At 48.1% G+C, this 18,362-nt stretch overlaps 1 protein-coding gene and 1 long non-coding RNA gene across 5 annotated transcripts in view; one reads left to right on the top strand and one right to left on the bottom strand.

Annotated features, from left to right (window-relative positions):
* CALN1 (calneuron 1) overlaps positions 1 to 18,362 on the top strand; it is a 157,491-nt gene that overhangs the window by 15,093 nt on the left and 124,036 nt on the right. The window contains exon 2 of one of the 4 annotated variants that reach the window (XM_068656293.1): positions 4,273 to 4,467. In XM_068656293.1, coding sequence (XP_068512394.1) covers positions 4,346 to 4,467 — 122 coding nt within the window. In that variant the 5' untranslated portion in view covers positions 4,273 to 4,345. Of the gene's footprint in view, positions 1 to 4,272; positions 4,472 to 11,532; positions 12,071 to 12,965; positions 13,660 to 18,362 lie in introns of those variants that run through there. The other 3 variants (XM_068656294.1, XM_068656295.1, XM_068656296.1) reach the window with 3 other exon arrangements.
* Positions 6,889 to 12,961, bottom strand: LOC137842358 (uncharacterized). Its single transcript, XR_011089028.1, has 3 exons — positions 12,042 to 12,961; positions 10,620 to 10,741; positions 6,889 to 7,250 (listed from the first exon to the last, which is right to left on the bottom strand). It is a non-coding gene; the product is annotated as an uncharacterized lncRNA (long non-coding RNA).

Genomic DNA, 18,362 nt, shown 5'->3' with positions numbered 1-18,362 from the left:
CTGTGCATGCAAGGGGCAGTGAAATATCTTCCTCCCCTCCCACAGGCACTCTTCCAGTCCACTCTCGTGGAGAGTGAGGCCCTTTCCTCTGCCTGCTCCCATTAAATGTGCCTTCACTGGAGAGAAAAATGAGATATGAAGAAAATCTGGAGATCCAGATGTCTCAGCAGCAGAGGTGCAGTCCAAACTCTGTCCTTCATGGCTTGTAACAAGAAGCCTTGGAGTGAGTGAAAGCCCTGACCCTCAGCCAGCCATTGTACCTGCTCTCACCTATTTCTCCAAGAGGTGAAGTCTGGAGCAGCTGCTGATTTTCCTTTTCAGTCTTAGGTTTGGAGCTATTAATAAGCCTGGAAAATAACCACATGTTCTCTGAATTATGTAACAGATGTTAAATTCCCCAAGATGAAGAGGTGTCAGCCTGATGGAAGAAGTGATGTGAGGGCCTTTCTTTTTCCTTTGAGCTGGGTTTCTTCTCTTATTAGTGAAATTGGCTACCTGCCGGTGGAGGTAAAACAGAAAGTTAGTGTCACTCCACCGGTTCTGACCCAACCCCACTGCTCCCCTTCCCCCTTCACTTTGCACCCGTATTTATGCATTTCTTGCCTTTCTCCAGCATCAGATTGTGAAGATGGTGCCATCCAAAATGAAGTCCCATTGAAAGAATGTGTTGTGATGAAGAGCTGTTGAGTGAGTCACTGTGATCGTGTTGGCAAAGCGGGCTGTGAGGCAGGCCAGACCCTTACGTTTGGCATGAGAGAGTGAAAAGCAAAAGAGGAAAGTAAACTTAGGGCCAGGAGCACTGCAGTGCTTGGCCAGCCAGCTGGGCTGGGTTGCAAATGCTTTCCTACTTAACCATTTCGGTGACACAGCCCCACCAAAGTGGGGACATTTCCATGCTGTGTTCACAGCCACATGTGAGTACTGGGAGATGGGCTTAAGGCGCATGGAGAAGAGGTGACCTCTGAAAGGGATTAAAAAGGGTTTCACATATTTCCTTTTTTTAAACAAACAAGCAAACATTTTTTTAAGCTTCTCCTCTTCATGGTTGTTTTTGGCCTTACAAAACCATACAAAATCAGAAGGAATTTAACCTGGTAGGGACCCTTAGTACCTCTAGTCCAACCCCTGCCCAAAGATGTGCAGGGCCTTCTCCTGCCCAAGAATGGAGATTGCATGGCCTCTCGGAGTCCTGCCCCAAAGCAGCACTACCCACTGAGTGATTTCATTATTTTTGGTGTGACTTCACTTGCTTCCACTTGTTCCTGTTGCTCCTTCCTCTTTCCCTTCACACATGACATACTCCAGCTGGATCATACTGACTCGCCCCAGGGCTTGCTCCCACGTGCTGTTGTCTCTTCAGTCCTGGAGGACCCAGTGCAGGCTCTGGCTGGTGGTACCGAGGTGAGGGGAGACTCCCCTTCCTTGTCACAGGGGCTAGCTGGAAAATGCTAAGGGAAACTTCCACAGCCTGGAGGTTTGTGCCCACCTCTGTTTGTACACACAGTCCATCTCATGAGTATATCTTTTTATTTTGTTTGTGGTTTGTTTTTTTGTTTTGTTTTCTTTTGTTTTGATTTGATTATATTTTTTTTAGAAACTTGCTTAATTAACACTCAATTCAAACCAGTAAAAATTTTAAAGCAGCTTAAAATAGTTTTCTTTTACATGACATTTTCCTAATTCTTGCCACAATTATGGCTAACATTAGTTACTCATTTCTAACCTAAAATGAGCAGGAAAGCGTGAAGTTAGTTTCACTGTGGTATCCTTTCTGCATGCAAGAGAAAGGGGGGTTGGCAGAAGACTGCCATTGCCAGGGCTACCACTTGTGTCCCCACTCTCCTAGGCTGAGCACTCGCAGCTCTGCATGGGGAAAGGTCCTCAGCAGCCCCCGCTGCTATTTAACCAGACCCGAACAGCTCTTTTCCTAGGATCCCTCTTCTGTGCTTCTTGGTGCCTCCTATAAAGATGGAGGGAAGCTGTCACCAGCTCCGTGTAACACAGCTGAGCAGTCCCTTGGGTTAGACATTTATAAATGTGGATTGAAGACATTGGCCCCAAGGGTACCACATTTTCTGTGGGTGTAGATACACAGTGAGACTAATAAATCAGCCTCCGCGCTAATAGAGATGCCTGCGCTCTTGACTGTGACCCCGCTGGCTGCTCTCTCCGAGGGGTGGCTTTGCTCAGACATTTATTTCTGAGATCTGCTGTAGCGTTTCCTGTCATCCACCCACTGTCATGACAACTACAAGTGTTCATTGCAACACAACGTGCCCTTTCCTCCTGGGGATGCTTCTGGGGAAATGGAGCTCAAGTCAGAACAGGCTCGCAGGGGAAAATCCTGCTGGAGGTGTGAGCCACGTCCTCTTACCACCGATGTTAGCATGATCAGAAGTGTGTGTAGAAAGTAGCCCTCCTGAATCCCTCCCTCATTTTTCATGTCTTGTACCAGGGAGCGGAAGAAATTGCTGAAAGTGAGTTCCCGCTAGGTGTGAAATTCAACGGGGCTGTGAATGCTGTGGGGATTTCTCAAACATCAAGGTCTAATCTGGACAGCCTGGCACAAGCCCAGCTCTGCCAAGGGAAGAACTGGCCAGCTTTGATTGTTGGTCACATTAAGGGGGTAAGAAGGAAGACGCAGAGACTGGGGGACCCAATTTTGAATGGCTTCACTATTTCCCCAGGGTTCCCTTTAGCTTGTCCTTCAGGAGCAGTTGACAGCTTTGCACTCTGTATTATTCACTGCTTGTTACTGATTAATGGGCTTTAATGTCATTACTTATTTCATTATCAAGTCAATCTAGAAGACCAGCCATTATCTAGGAAAAAAGCAAAACACCAAAACCGCTATTTCTTTCTGACATTAAGTGGTTGGCTAACAGGGTAAAGTGCAAGGTTCATGTTTAAGAACAAGACGCTATTAGCAGGAAAACTTGCAATGGAAGCTGTCTGTAAAGCTGCGTTATCCAGACATAGAGTCGAGCCCAGCTATCACAGGACGTGTTGCAAAAACAGTGATAAATGAGGTATTCCAAAAAATACAAGGACCAAAACGAGAGCCCAAGTGGAATCTCAGGGTCGGTGATAACAGTGCTAGTAGTGGTAATAATAATCATACACCTTGGAGGTCTGGTCCGGGGTCAGGCCTCAAGTGTGTGAGGTGTAATGCAATTGCAGACAAAATGGTGAATAATTTCTTGCTTCAAAGCACTTAAAAACCAAATACAAGGAGAGCGAAGCCAGCGACAGATGGGCAGGGGAGAACAGAGGTAAGGGCTGCTGGCATGAGGAGGGGACATCGCAGTGCACCAGCATTTTGGGCTGTTAGGGATGGGGGTTTGGGAAGGATAAAGGTGTATGTGCGGATCACTTTGGGGCACTGCCAAAATACTGGGGTGACTGACAGTATGGGTTGATGTCCCATTGGGGAACTGGAGATGGCAGCCCACTAAGCTGCAAGCATGGAGGGTCCTGGCAGTGGGGACCTCCATTTGTACTGGGTGCAGAAGAGAAGAGGGATCCGTGGTGACGTATGCCCATCGTGGTGGGGAATGGGCTTCATGGATGTCTCTCAGATGGCAAGGCAGCAGAGCACAGACTGCGAGGATGGACAGGGGAGGCTTGGCAGCACCATGCTGGAGGTGTTGGTCATGGAGGGCTGCACATCACGGTGGGGGGGAGATGCTTGTGGAAGGGGGTGCCCTGCTTGAGGGTTTGGAGACTGGGTGCACCCAGTGCAGGTGGGCACCCTGCAGAGATACCAGCACAGTTCTCAGTTCCTCCTCTTGCAGGGGTATTTGTGCCCTCCTCCCTTCAATGCAGGAGCACTGGTCTCACCCAGCTCGCTCTTAAGAGCATCTGGGTGGACTGGCAGCAGTGCATGGTTGTGCCCAGAGATGCATTTGGATGCTGCAGGTTTGCTCACAACTACTGGGCTGCAGCTGGAGTCAGCCTTGGATTTTTCATTCGATCCGTCCTAACTCTGCATTGCAAAACATATGAGCAAATTGCTGCTGCCCCCTGGAAGAAGCAGGGCTGTGTCCCAAAGCATACTATTCCCATGGTGTTTAACATTCTCTGCAAAACCAGCTTTTATTTAGAACTGAACATCTGTTCCAGATGTGGTTATTCACTGCCTGTGTCACTGCGCTCCTGCCATTGTTGTCCTGCTCCACAGTGAAAGGCTGGCATGAATTATTGAAAGATTGAATTTAAATAAATGATAAACTGGTACAGTGCGTGCAGTAAGTTTCTGTCAACTCCTTATAGAGTCGCACTGCTGGCTTCGCTCTCCCCATGATGAGCTCGCACACCTCCGCAAACCTGCCGCCGCATCTGCCTGATGGGGCTGATCGAAGAGCGTGGAGAGGGGCAGCCCAAGCATGAAGGTGGCCGAGGGGACGAGTCGCCCGGGGAGACAGAGGAGCCGCAGCAGAGGAGCAGGCAACCGGAGTTTCCCTCCTGGCAAGTGGCTTTCTCATCTCAAACAGTTCCTTGCAACAGGGGCGGGAAGACAGGGTGGGAGGGATGCTGCTCCCGAGGGTGGGCAGCAGGAACAGCACTGGGGACTGGCAGTGGGTGCACATGTCGGGAATCTGATGGTGTAAATGGTTCTTGGCCAAAATCTTAGAGTAAATCCTCATCCCGCATCTTTGTGGGACTGTGTTGAAAGAAAACGTGTCCAGGACACCTATGAGTGCATGATTTGTGGGTGAGGGGTGCTCTGGGATCAAGCCCATGGAGGATCTGTACCAGCCAAGCCCTCCATTTTTGTTGTCTCTCAGCTGGGAAATCCAAATGGATTTTTGGAAGCCTGGTAATCTTGGAAATTGATTTCTGTCTGCCCCTCCCACCCCCCTTCTTCACCATTTTGAAAAATGGCTTGACTCACAGTTGCAGGAGGCTGTGGGGATTCACAGCAGACCATCTGTTTCAGCTGTTAGCAGTCATTAATTTTTTTTCATATTTTTTGCTGCTTTTGAGATACTTGGGGGAAAAAATATGTTCTTGATGGCATTGGAGGACTTCAAAGTCACTTATATTTTTTTTTTTTTTACTCAGAGAAACAATATACAGTGGATGCAGTTGTTATGAAAGAATTACACTTTTATTGGGTTTTCTAAATGGGGATTTCTGTCTCCTGTGGACAAGCAGGAGAACATGGTGTCCTGGTTATCTCCTTTCTACCACACATTCACCTAATACCTGCCTTGTTTCTGTACTGCAATACATTCACTAAGGAGGGATTTTTTTTATTTTTTTTTTTCCCTCTTCTGGTTAAACTCTAATACAGAAAGATTTTCTTTTACAAAATATACCAAGATATATTTTTAAGCCACTGCATTTCTGGATTCTGCATTGCTGATTAAATCAGCCTTATTGTCTCCAGTTATTCTACCCAGAAACTGGAAAATTACTTAACTCCTTGACAGGTGTTCACAGCTGATGGCTCAGATTTGTGGATCGAGTACCAGGGCATATGGCATGACAAATAATAGAACAAACTAATCCTATTGACACTGTCCACTCTGCAGCCTATGCACATTTATCCTTGTGCCTTGCTCTTACTGAGCAAGACACCATTCCCTGAGCCAACTTCTCTTGGAGATGTTTCTCCCAAGACATAGACCGATGAATTTGGGTCATTGGGGTTTGAGCAAAGTGAGTTTGTGCTGTTTTGCAAGGACCTGTGAAATGGCAAAGGCTGATCTTGCACATGCACTGTGTGGACATCTGCAATGGGGAGATGGTGGCAGCTCCTCCAGAGGATGCTGAGTGCTGGCTTCATCTGGACATGAAGCTGGAGCCTGATAACGAGTAGAGCAGAGAGCTCTGTGCTGGGCACACAGTTAGGCTGGTTTGGGCTGTGCATACCTAAAAGGAAGAGCTGGATGGGTGACATCGGGCTACAGCCACAATAATATCTGGGACCAAAGGCACGGCAGTGGCCTGGATGTAAACCTACTCTGAAGTCTTAGATGGTTGGAGACTGCGGAACAGAATCTGGGTATTTCAGACTTCTCTGTGACACTGGGGAGAGGTGACAGCCAAAGCACTGTGGAATATTTCCAGCCCTCCATTAGGGCTGCAGCTTTCAGCAATATTACAAATGTGTCCTGGAAAAGACTCCTTTGCGCTGGCCAGAAAGCCGCCGCTGTTTCTGGGCTCAGGAGCTCGTCCGACTCTCAGCAGTTGGCATGGGGTGAGCCCAGCGTGTGACGGCTGCAGAGCCAGCTGGCACCTGCGGATACCGCAGGGACGGTGGCTGGTCCTGTCCCATGTTCCGCTGCCTGCACTAGGGTGGCACGTGCTGGTAAAATCCAAGCACCTCCATAGTGCAAGACAGAGGGTCTGTGGGATGTGTCCATTGGGCTCAGCACTGGGTCTACAGCATGCGTTTTGGAGTGTGCTCTGGACACATGCAAACGGTCTGCATGTGGAGGAGCAGGATGTGTCCCTGCTTGCACAGGCACATCCCTCGCTCTCATTCTGAGCAAGGTGCCTGCGCTGGGAGACCTAAGGGCAGTGAGCGCACTGCAGTGCTGGCCAGAGGTGGAGGAATGCGTATCTGGAGGCTCAGGGACGTCTGGTGCTGGTGTAGTTTTTGTTTGGAGGCCTTTTCCTTGCTGATTGACTTAATTAAAATTAAAAAAAAAAAAAAAAAAGGCAGACAGGATTCAGCTTTTTTTTTTTTTTTTTTTATGAAGTGCCTCACTTTTAGGGCTGCAGAACTAATTTTCATTTCAAAATTTCTTCTAATTTAATTTTAAAGTTCCTCAAAAAAAGAAAAAATTCAAACTGCAATGTGAAAAGAGGTGTTGGCTTTTGTAAACAAACCAAAACAAACTCAAATCTATTAGCTGACTAGAACATCATTATCTGTTTTGAAAGATCAATTTTCTGGAGAAAAAAATGAATTTTTAAAGTAAAGATAGATATATAGTTTTATTTTTTTTTTTTTTTTTTTTCCCCTGTGGCATCTAAACTACTCTTCATGCTTTTGCCCTAGCATGCAAAAATCTGGGATAGTGCTGCGCTGGGGCATGCTCTCCTCTTTAACTTACAGAGGCTTTCTGGGGCATGGCAGGAGATTTTCAGATTTGATGACAAGGGAGGAAGATAGTGCTCCCAGAGCCCACATTTGTTCTTCAATCCCCTACACGTGTCTGCATTTGCTTGTGGCCATCCTCCTCCCTCCATCAGGTCAGACCTTGGTGTGCCCAAAAATCACCACCCGGCTTCCAAGTCTGCAAAAGAGAGAAGAGGAAGGAAATCTCTTTCCATCAGGAAATTTGCCTATTAACACCCCAGATACAAAAATCTCAATGGAGCTTTTCCCCTCCAAACCAGCTAAAATGTCTCTCACTGATGGGAAGTCTAAAAATAAGTGAGTTCTCCACAAACAGTTTAAAGATGTTGAAAATGAAAAGCAACAAAGGATGTAGAACGTATGAGTCACTAAATTACAGGGCTATCTTTCTAAGAGCAAAACAAAACAACAAAAAAAAAGCCCTCCCCACTGAAATTCATTGTGAGTTTTCTGGGTTTGGTTTGGGGCTGTTTGCCTCGCAGTGCTGGCGCAGTCATCTTATTTTTGTGGGCTAGCAAAGGGCTCAAAGCCTTCCCCATTTTCATTACACAGTGTGCCAGAGCTCTGTGTAAATAAGGAGCGTAAAACCAGCCTGCTCAGTGGCGTGAACAGGAGGTGCTTTTCTCTCACACATGGGCAGTGCTGCTGATCCAGGAGCCGTGCCCCTTGCAGGAGCTCGCTGGATGTCAGGTTTGCAGGGAAGAGCTTGTCTGTGCACCAGCATGTTCCTCTGGCCTCAGTGTAGCTGCCACTGTTTGGACTCTCAGTTGGGAGCAAGCAGATTTTTGTGGGTGTAATCGCATTTGTCTGTAGCTTCAGTTTGTTGAGATAATGTAATATAAGGAGTTCTCTCTCTTTTTTTTTTTTGTCTTTTTGAAGGTGTCGTTTTGTGATGAGCTCCACCAGGGTGGACTCTGTTGCAAAACTGACATTTTTTTAGTATTTGCAGATGAGCTTGAATCAAAATCTTGGTGTCTGAGACAGCAGGAGAGGGATGGACTTTTGCCAAACCTATGCCTACATCTGATGTTTGCAGCCAGCCCCAATCTCTCTAATAGGCTGAAATGAAGCCTTGGATTCAAGCAGATGGTGGGGCTGGAGATGTGACTCTGCCAGAGCTGCTGCAGCCCAGGCCTGCTGTCAGTGCATGCAATGCCATCTCCGGTGCTTGAAGCGGCTTTAGGCTGCCCTTTCTACCCCTCATGTTCAGTGCCTTCATCCATCCCCTTCCTCTGCAGCAGGAAGAAGATTGGGTGCAGGAGAGCACGGCATAGCGGGGCAGCAAGATGCTGCTTCCCTGAGCCCCTGCAGCATTCAGCAGGCTTGTCTCCATCACAAAGATCCCATTGATCAGTATGAGTGAGCCTGAAGAACCCATTGATCAACACATGCGAGCCCAAATAACCCATCGATCAGTACATCGGTTGTGTGTGTCAGCAGGTGCGTGGAGGCTGAGCACAGCAGTCGTAAATCCTTGAGCAGAGCTTGCTCAGCAATGATTTAATCTAGATATTTAGTTCTGAAATGCGCTAATTAAACTTCAGAATAAACCACCCAGTGCAAAAGCACAATGAATAAGAAGTAAAAATAAAAGTTTCCCCTGGAATAATTAACCATCATTAAAACATGAAAATCCAGGCTAGGGAGCAATTGTATGCCTTCCACGAAGCGTTTAATCAGAAATAATGTGATGAAATTAAGCAATACAAAAAAATTAGGCTAAAAGTTGAGAAACTAATCCCACTTGTGAGAGCCATTAGACCATGCAGTGCTCTTGAACCCTCTCAGGGAGCGTCTGGACATGCATTTCTTGGGACATCTACAGTTGGAGTGGACTGAACTCCCCTCAGTACTGTTGGCAATAATTACGGGCCTCCTCACTTCCGTGGCCATCACAGACCTTCTATAGTTTTTATTTCAGTGGATTGCTCCTGACTGAGCACAACTACTTAATGTCTATAGAGGACTTTCTCTAAGGGACCTCTAAGTTTGACCCTTACAGACTTTACATCTAGGTAATGTATGGGATATTTTTAAGACACCTGCCTCTACTCATATCATTCACTGGCTTGCCCTGCCTCCTCTTGGACGCTACGCTTATTGCTGCCATATTTATTGCAAGCTCACCGTTCAGCCACTGCTTTCCTTCATCTAAAAAGACACTGAAACTGAAATTAAGACCTTGTGGTGCCTCATGGCTGCGGGTTTGCTGAGCATCTCCCTGTGAGCTGGGAGGTACCCAACTGTAATCGGTCTGACTGGTGTACAGCAGCTTGAAAGCAAATTACATCAAGCGATAATCCCCTTGTTATTAGAGCGACGGCTCGGCACTGACAGTGACAACCACCACTGGTCCCCAACAGGCAGCTGGGCAGGTCTCTGACAACAACCTGCCCTGCCTCGCATAATTTTTCAGCACTTTGCTTTGTCACATTAGTATTATATTGTCTCTCGCTGTATCATTTTCAGGAACACAATGTGGACATTGGGGCACTGATTTCCAAGGCAGCCATCACCGTCCAGAGCGTGCTCCGTCCTCTTGCTGCCCCTGTTGGTACCAAGGACAGGTTCTTAAAAACAAGGGTCTGGCAGGATCTGCTCTGGGTTCTCAGGGAGAAGAAGAGAAAAGGGCTAGAGGCTGGTCTTATTTACACAAATGGAGTTATTCTGGATATGTTTAGGGATTAATGAGAGCTTGGTTCTTTAACAATTTTTAATAATAAATATATAATCCTAATGGATTTTCCAGCTACTGTATTGAGCTGTGAAGCTTGGAACCTTTTTGGTTAATGTCTTCCAGAGTTGAAGGAAAGGAAATTAGCTGAAGGCAGGGAAGAACGTGCTGCAAGTGAGAGGGTTTTACCCCGCTTTACTCACGTATGCAGTCTGGATGAAGCTCGGGAAGTCACTTGTGAAAGTTGCTTTGTGGTTCAGGGGAAAAAAAAAAGAAATAAGTAAAAGGATGCAAAGAGGTTGATCCAGGTCTCATCCTGATGAAACAAACATTCAGCTTCCCCTGACAGTGCTGAGAGCCAGCTTACAGAAGCAGTGTCCTCACTAGACACAAAATTGCTTCATCAAAATGGTAAAATTACAGGATGTAGCCAGGCCTGAACACCCCAATGTTTTGTCAGGAACTTGGACCATTGCTAAATTCTTGCATCTCCATCCAGGCCCTGGACAGGGCAAGCAGGCAGCAGGACACAGAAGTCCTGTAGCTGGGTATTGCAGCTGAGCTGGCAAAGCAGTGGTTTGATAATCAATGGAGATAGGATTTCTAGCACATAGAGACCAGCTAAATAATAAAAAAAAAATCCCTCTGCCCCTGGCTCTGTGGCTGGTGACCATATCCCTTCTGATGGTAAAATCCCAGTGTGGGAAATGTGGTGGCCACAAGGCTGAAAGGAAGGAGATGGGGAGGATTTTAAATTTGAAAAGTACAGCACGTGCATGATGTAAGCTAAATGCCTTTGAGCTGTAAAGTCGACGCTTATTGTGAAGGCCCTGGTCTTCGCTCAGTGCTCACCTGGTTGTGGGAGTGTTGCTGTAGGTGCCGGAGGTGTTTCCAGGCTGTGTCCTGGGTCCAGCAAAGGCAGTTTTAGTTGACTCGTGTGCTTGGCTCCCATTGCAGACTCTTCTGCAGTCAACCTGATTTCACCATCAGAACATCCCGCGGTGTATTTATCTTAAATTGTCTTTAGCCGAATTTCACCCCACTTGAAGTACCCTGGCCTTTTCTCTGGACTTGCTTTTTGGTGGATTTGTTCATACCAGGCGGAGATCCGCCGGCCATGTGCTTATGGTGTGCCCAGAAGGGGCTGCCTGCCTTGGTGACCCACGGCTCCCTGCTCTGCGCCCCAGCACAAAAGGGGCAGGCAGGGTGCCCAGGCTGGGGCACAGGGTGCGGGGAAGCAGGCTCACTTGTGCACACAGGAGCACTGGGGCGTGTGCAGATGTGGTTTCTCCTCCATTGCTGCTTCATAGACTCACAGAATTGTTTGGGTTGGGAGGGACCTTAAAGACCACCCGGTTACAAGCCCTTGCCATGGGCAGGGCCCCCTGCCCCCAGCCCAGGCTGCCCCCAGCCCCATCCAGCCTGGCCTTGGCCACTTCACAGACAGGGCACCCACAGCTCCTTGGGTCAACCTGTTCCAGTGCCTCCCCCCCCCCATCCAATTCCTAAAAACAGACCAAGCAGCACCATACACCCACCGACCCTCGGAGCCCACTATCGAAGGAGTCCGGCCCCACATCAGTGCTTCCCCGGGGGCCCTTCACCCCGCTAACCCCGGGGAGCACGGTGGGGGCTGGAGCCAGCCTCCGGCCGGCCCCTCCGCGGCCAGGGGGTGGGCAGCGAGGCGGGGGAGCGGCGAGGAAGGGGTTAGCGGGGGCCTGCCGCAAGGTGGGCCGCGGCGGAGGGTGGGCCCCGGGCGGGCGCAGCGCCGCCGCCCTGCCCGGGGGCTGCCGGCGGGGCTCGGCGGGGCCATGGGGCGCTGAGCCGCAGCGCGCTGCTCCGCTCCGCTCCTCGGGCGGCGTTATCCGCCGCCTTCAATACACAGGGTGCGGGGTGGTTTTCTTTTTTTTTTTTTTTTTTTTTGGCCCTTTTTCTTTCGCCGTTTTCCCCCTTTTATTTGCCTTTTTGTTACCCCTTTTTTACCTTTCCTTTTTTACCCCCTTCTTTTTATTCCTTTCTCCCTTTTTCCTTTTCCCCTTTTTTCCCTTTCCTCCCTTTTTTCCCTTTCCTCCCTTTTTTCCCTTTCTCCCCCTTTTTAACCCTTTTCCTCTTTTTTCCTTTTCCCCCTCTCTTCTTTTTATTTCTCCGCCATCCTCACCGCCCAGCTCTCTCTCTGCCTCCTCCCGCACCCCCCCCCTTTCCATCCCTCCCCCCCTCCTCCTTCGAATAACTCGGCCAGGAGCGATCTGGAGGGGGGAGAGGAGCCGAGCAAACCTGTAGCGGCGGAGCCGGCTGGTGGAGAGGTGAGTCGAGGAAGGGGGGAGGCTCCAGCGGGAGGGGTGAAGCGCCGAGTGCCCCCGCTGGGCTCCCTGCAGCCCCCCCGGCGCTTAACGGGACCCGACCTGTTGGCCGCGCCGGGGATGCTGCCGGCTGCTCTCCCAACCCTGCCGGCTCGCTCAGACGGGGCAGCCCCGCAGCGGACCCCCGCGGGGCCGGGGGATGCTGGGCGGGGGCTCTGCGGGTGCCCCCTCCCGGCTCAGCCCCCGCTCCTGCCCGGTGTCGCGGCGGTGGCTCGGGCGCTGTGGTGGTTTGGGGTTTTTTTTTCCCCCCGTGGCCGTGGGCACACACGCGTGCGGGAGGAGAGGGGCCCGAGTTGCCATGGAGCGGCGTCACTGCACTTTTGCAGCCCGGGGAGTCCTGGTCTTTATTTCGAGGCCCGCTGTTACCGCGGGTGATGTAATAAGTGCTCGGTGTCTCTGCGGTGTCCTGCTCGTGTGGAGTTAGATAAGAAGGAAGATCCCAGAGCAGAGGGAGCATCCGCCATACGATTGAGTAGATGGGTCTTAATGAATCTGTTGGAATCAAGGCAACGAGGGAGGAATTTGGCCCCTGAAGCCTACCGATGCCGGTGTCAGCACCCAGAAGACTCCCAAAGAGAGTCTTGCCTGTCACCTGGTCGCCTGGTAATGGGTTTAATGTATTCAGCCCTGCCTCGTTGTATTTCAGGGATAATTTCAATCACCAGATTTAATATATGATTTGCAGTGATTGCCTCCTGATTTACCCACTTGAACATCAAAAGGAATGCATTAAGGAAGGTTGAGCTGCTTTGCTGATGTCCTGAGTGTGAGCTGTTTCTCCTGTTACTCACCAGCAGCTCAGACCTTTTCCACCCACCAAGTTTCACTGTTTTCCATGTAGCAGCTGCATCCTCCTTAGCACGTGCCGCACTGTGTCGCACTCATTCGCTGGGCACCTTGCAAGCTTGTCTTGGCTCTCGGTGGCTTCGGAGCGTGTTGAAAGTCGTCGGGATACAGATGGGCTCCGCGAGGAGACAGTAGCAGAAGGAACTCAGAGAGGGAACAACGGCTCGCTGAGGTCTGGTCGGGCTGTGGTTGCTGGAGGAGAGGTGCGGGACCTTGTCTTGCTCGCTGAGCTTGCTGGACTACAACTCCGTCCTCCTCATTGCATGGGAAATCGAATTTCCCCATTGTTCAGCTGTGAAATAGCTTCACGAGGCTGTGATTGGCAAAGGACTGGATTGCCCAGGTTGCTTACATCACGTAGGCAGCTGCCACCGAAATGACACACTTGATTGAAGGCCAAAAGCACCATATACGTAACCGCCTGTGATTAAGCTCCATATGATGCCTCGGAGCAAGTAAAAACCCCTCCTTCATCTCATCTTGTTTGTAACGAGACTACCGTTGCAGGGATATCATTTGTGTCATATTGTGGGGTTTGGGTTGTTTTGGGATTGTTGTTTTTTTTTTTTTCTTATGGCTGTAAACGTCTGTGACCTGAGATGATCTGCTGTCGCACCTTTGTGTGACGCCAAGTGAGAGCTGGCTGCTGTAGGTGTGCTGGTAGCTGGGAATATAAATTTTACCAGGTAAGAGCTCCCAATGCCATTTTTTTCTTTCCTAAAGGAGGTTCGAGTTGGCTTACTGTGGGGAGGGAGAGGGTCTTTGTGTGCGTCCTTTCCCCATGTACATGCGTGTGTAGTGATGTGACTATTTATTTCTGCAAAGAAGCTTTATCTTTTTAGATTTTGGCATCTTTGGAGATCCTTAGCTGTTTCCTCCGAGTATGCACTGTACCTATAGATAAATCTCCCTGTGCTGCATTTCTGGCTAGATCCTCTCCCTGGCTCTGGTGGGGCAGCCTGCATGTCCCCAGCAGGACCCCCAGTGTGCCGAGTGGAGACAGGGAAGATGGTGGGGCTGGGCTGAACCCTGCGCTGGTGGAAACTTGGAGGTAGCATAAGGGCCGCAGGTATCTGCCCCTGGAGGGCTCTGTCTTGAAGGAGCTGGTCCTGCACTCTGAGGGAGCGTGCAGACCTTGTGCTGCTAGTGCAGCACCTTCCTTTAACTTCCCAGTGGGGCAGAACCAGGCCAGGGCTTGATCCTGCAAACTGATGGATTTCATCAGTGAACATGAACAAAAACACTTTCAGAGCATCTCCTTGATGCTCTTGATGCTCCTTGAATCTTGCAAAAAGAAAAGAAAAAGAAAGAAAAAGAAAGAAAAGCAAAACAACCAAACCCACCAAAACTTAAAGAAATAGCTTGTACAAATGCTAATTTAGACAAAATCTTCCTTTCCTATGTCGGCTGCATGGGAAGACCAGGTTGTACCTCCTCTCGCTGTACTCTCACTCTCTGACTTCATTATCATGCAGTTTTTATCCAATCATAATGTGCTTGCTGATGCAGCTTATTCCTACCATATCAAGATATATGGGTGTATATATAAATATAGATGAATATATAAACAACGTTTTTGTGGCCACTTGTCCAGGCTTTCCATCAACAGAATAAATCCCCAGCCCAGTCTCAATACATTTAAATGGCTGGTCCTGTGCATCTCATACAGCCTCCAGGAAACGTTCCTCTGTAAGTTATAATGCAATGCAAGTCCTCTCATTTTATTTTTCTTTAAACGACCTAATTTCTAAGCAAAATCATTGTCTGACCAGTATTGAGATGATAGTACTATGCATGTTTTATCTTCCAGAGTTATTGTAAGCTGAACAAAATACCCATTGAAAAACTACTTGTATTAGAAATACCAGTAAACATCATTTTAGTCGATTTGTGCACATATAACTTTATTGATTCAGCATGAAATATGGCAGGCAGTCTATTTGGAGAAGTAAAATGAAACAGGCAGTGCCTTTTCAGAATATGTTGGCAATGTGGAATGGGTTTGAGAGCATTCATTTTAGCCAGGTGGGTTGCTAAGGTAAACTAAAATGATTTTTTTATGGGTCCTGTAAACAATGCCAAGTCAGTTTTATTCGGTTTTACACAGGCTACAGCTAAAGATATGTCAGTTACCTCAGCTGTTAAGGGGGAAGTGATATGTATGGAGAAGCTTTGCAAGACTGGATAGTCTTTAATTGTATTTTTAACCTGTGAATGTGGTTAGTGTAAAAAGTGTAAGCAAGAAACTGAAGTAAATACGGGGTATTATGCAATAGTACTTGGGCTATCGTGAAAAGAGGGCATTAGAAGCAAACCATTTTACAGGTCTGCTTTTAATTAAAGGCAGTCTACTTTGATAAAAGCACAAAAATATGAAAATGTTTCTCCAAATAAAGGCTTTAAGCAATGGTAATTAAAGTCGCAGCATGGATTTAGTCTGTTGAACCTGAAGTCCACGGGTAGGACACAGAAAACGTATAGAAATTCAGTGGGTGGTTCTAAAACTGCCCTTTCATTCCTTGAACTTAATATCTGCTTGCGGAGGCTTACAGGGCATAATTGTATATACATTTTTATAGCGTGATAAAAAAAAAACAACCTTAGACGTCTGCACTGCGTGCTGTCATTAAGTCTGCTCACAGCTGAGGCTTTCAGGCAGCGCACACCTCCCCCTGCCCCATGAAATCCGGCTGGGCAGCCTGCACGCAGGTTGCAGCTGCTTGGGGCTGGGGTCCTGCAGCATCAGTGGGTGCCTGGCAGGGTGCAGGGGTCTCAGAGCGGGGTGCCAAGGTGCAGCGGCTCCCTGCTGTCCCCGAGCCCCAGCAATGAGGTGCACAGCCACACTGGGGGAGCTCGGTGCTGCCGCTGCTGCCCGGGGCTCTCCAAAACACCCCTTGCCTTTCCCTCCTGGACTTCCATTGTTATCATGCATGGTTGTGGTAGTTCTTCCTTGAGTTCTTCCCTGAGATATCTGCAGTTCATTCTGCAGAAGGGTTTGGGATATTTGTAAGTGCAGTAAGGGTCAAAATCCATCTCTTTTGCCTTTGACAAGCTATAGAGCCTGCCTGCAGGCTCTGTCTCCTGCAGAGTCAGGAGGACGCTTGGGTGGGATGCTGTAGATGACAGCGTGGTGGGCATGTGTGTGCAGGGAGAGTGTGTGTGTGCAAGCAGTTTCCTCAGGATCTTTATTCCCTGATGCCAACACCTAGAAACAGGGACATGAGGGAGCCCAAGAAACTGAGAGCTCACTTGGTCGCATCCCTTACAGAGGGGAATAGCTGAGGGAACAGACACTGCTGATATCCTGCACAAATTCCAGTTTGGTTTAATTCCTTCCTAACCTAAATTCTCTTTGCGTTTGTACTCGCTTCCAGCCAGGGGCCTGATTCTGCAAAGGGGTCAGTAGGGCAGGGACTCACTGAAGTTAATGAATTGCGGGCGAGCCCGCCCCTGCTCTGAGACTGATCCAGTTTAATGAGGTTTTCTTCATTCTCCTCTATTTGCAGGACCATAGCTGCATAGTTTGCATAGTTTGCGTAGATACCAGGATCGTTTTGAAGGTTTGCCCAATTCTGCAAAGCCATAGGCAAACAGCTACATAAATAGCCCATTGGCTTGAGCCAGCACTGCTGATGCTTGCAACCTGTCCCAGTGAAGGTAACTGGAGTTTTACCATCACCTCCCATGATTGCTGCAGCCCCCAGGGCAAGCACGTCCCTGTGGACATGCATGTGAAGACCCAGACATATCTGTGCAGCCTATTTGCAAGCTTCTCCAAGGGTCTGAGGACCTCTCTAGATGAAAGATGCTACCAAAATTGTCACAATAATGAGTTGAGATATATTTATGTATTCATACTTGATCTTAGATGCTCTGTTCTGACCCCTTTTAAAAACTGCATTTGAAGAGAAATGCCCTCCGCACTCTTTTTTTCTGCATATTGGTGACCTCCTCCAGGGCAGTGATCCCCCACGGAGAGCTGTCAACTATTATGCAAATGAGATTCCAAATAGTTGATCATCCCTGCCAGGTATTGAGGTTGGGAGCAGCCAGCTCAAGAGCAAATCCCAGGAAAAACAAGAAAATGAAGTCTCCGTAACTGTTTTCAATTATTCAGTCTCGGTGGTTCTCCTTATGTTTCAAGAAGAAACATACAAATCTCTCTGGGTCTAGCTTGTTTACAGAGTGCTCGTGGGTTTAAAATACAGCTAGTGTCAGATTTCTGTTGTACATTTCCTTCAAATAAATACTGACATAAAAATAAGGATGCTGTAATTTGTGCCACCCCAAGAGCTAAATACTGCGCTCCAGCAGTATTTTGGTTTCTTGGAACAGCTTTGCTATAATCTTCCAAAGACCAGTAGCTGGAAGGAAAAGAAAGAAGCGCAGAGTTTCTTAGGGCTGCTGAGCTCTCTCTGGTAGGGTCTGCTTACTTGTGAATCAAGGTCTTGGGGGACAAGGTGCTCTAGCATGTGCTCAGATCTGAGTTCAGGGAGTGCTTCAGTGATTTGCAGCATCGTTGCTCCAGGGCTTTGACAGCAGCCATCCCTCCCCACTGCTGTGCACAGATGGAGAACATGGCAGGTTTGGGCTCTACCTATATACTTGTCCCATAAGCAGCTAAATGGACTTGTGGTTGGCTTTAAGCAGCTGCTGTGGATGGGCAAAATTACCCTGGTTGCCTTCTTTGTAATGGAACGCATTCTGTGCTTCCAAATGCAGCTGATATTTCCAGTTTTCTGCATAAAGTGGTGCCATGACCGCAACAGCCTTTGAACCCTTTCCTATCATACCGAGCTCCTGGCATAATAGTAATTGGTAATAACTAGCCTGGTTATTATTAATGACGTGGTTCTGAAAACTTCTTGTTGGGGTGGGTGTTCACTGGGATCAGCTGATCCTCTCCAGCAGACTGGGTTTGTAAGGCGTTGCAGTCTGGATTGTGTTTTAAAGTTGGGTCATACTGTGCGTGTGAAGACACTTTACCAAAGAAACTAACAGCCCTGGATGTCTGGGGTGGAGAAGTGCTTGGAGTGTATCTTTGAATCGTTTTGAATCTTATAATATGACCCACCTCAAGTTATACTAAAATTATTCCAGTGTTGTGATTACCCTCTCCACTTTAATTACTCACTGTCTCATTTATATATGTTGAAGACTCCCATCATCATAGCTCCAAGGAAAGTTTCTGTAGGAACCATCAGCTAGTGCTGTTAAAAATGAACCCTCACCAGATGTCCAAAGGCTCCTTTAAAGAAGAGGCCTGGCATAAGTCACATTTATTGGGAGTAATGAATTGTCCTATTAAAAAAACTAAATGTTTTGGCATTTCATTAATAATACATAAGCAACCAACAGGGTATTTGTAGTGTGTTGCTTTGTTAAATCT

The sequence above is a fragment of the Anas acuta genome, chromosome 19, assembly GCF_963932015.1.
Source record: "Anas acuta chromosome 19, bAnaAcu1.1, whole genome shotgun sequence".
Taxonomy (NCBI): Eukaryota; Metazoa; Chordata; class Aves; order Anseriformes; family Anatidae; genus Anas; species Anas acuta.
This window is presented reverse-complemented; position numbering and strand designations above follow the sequence as displayed.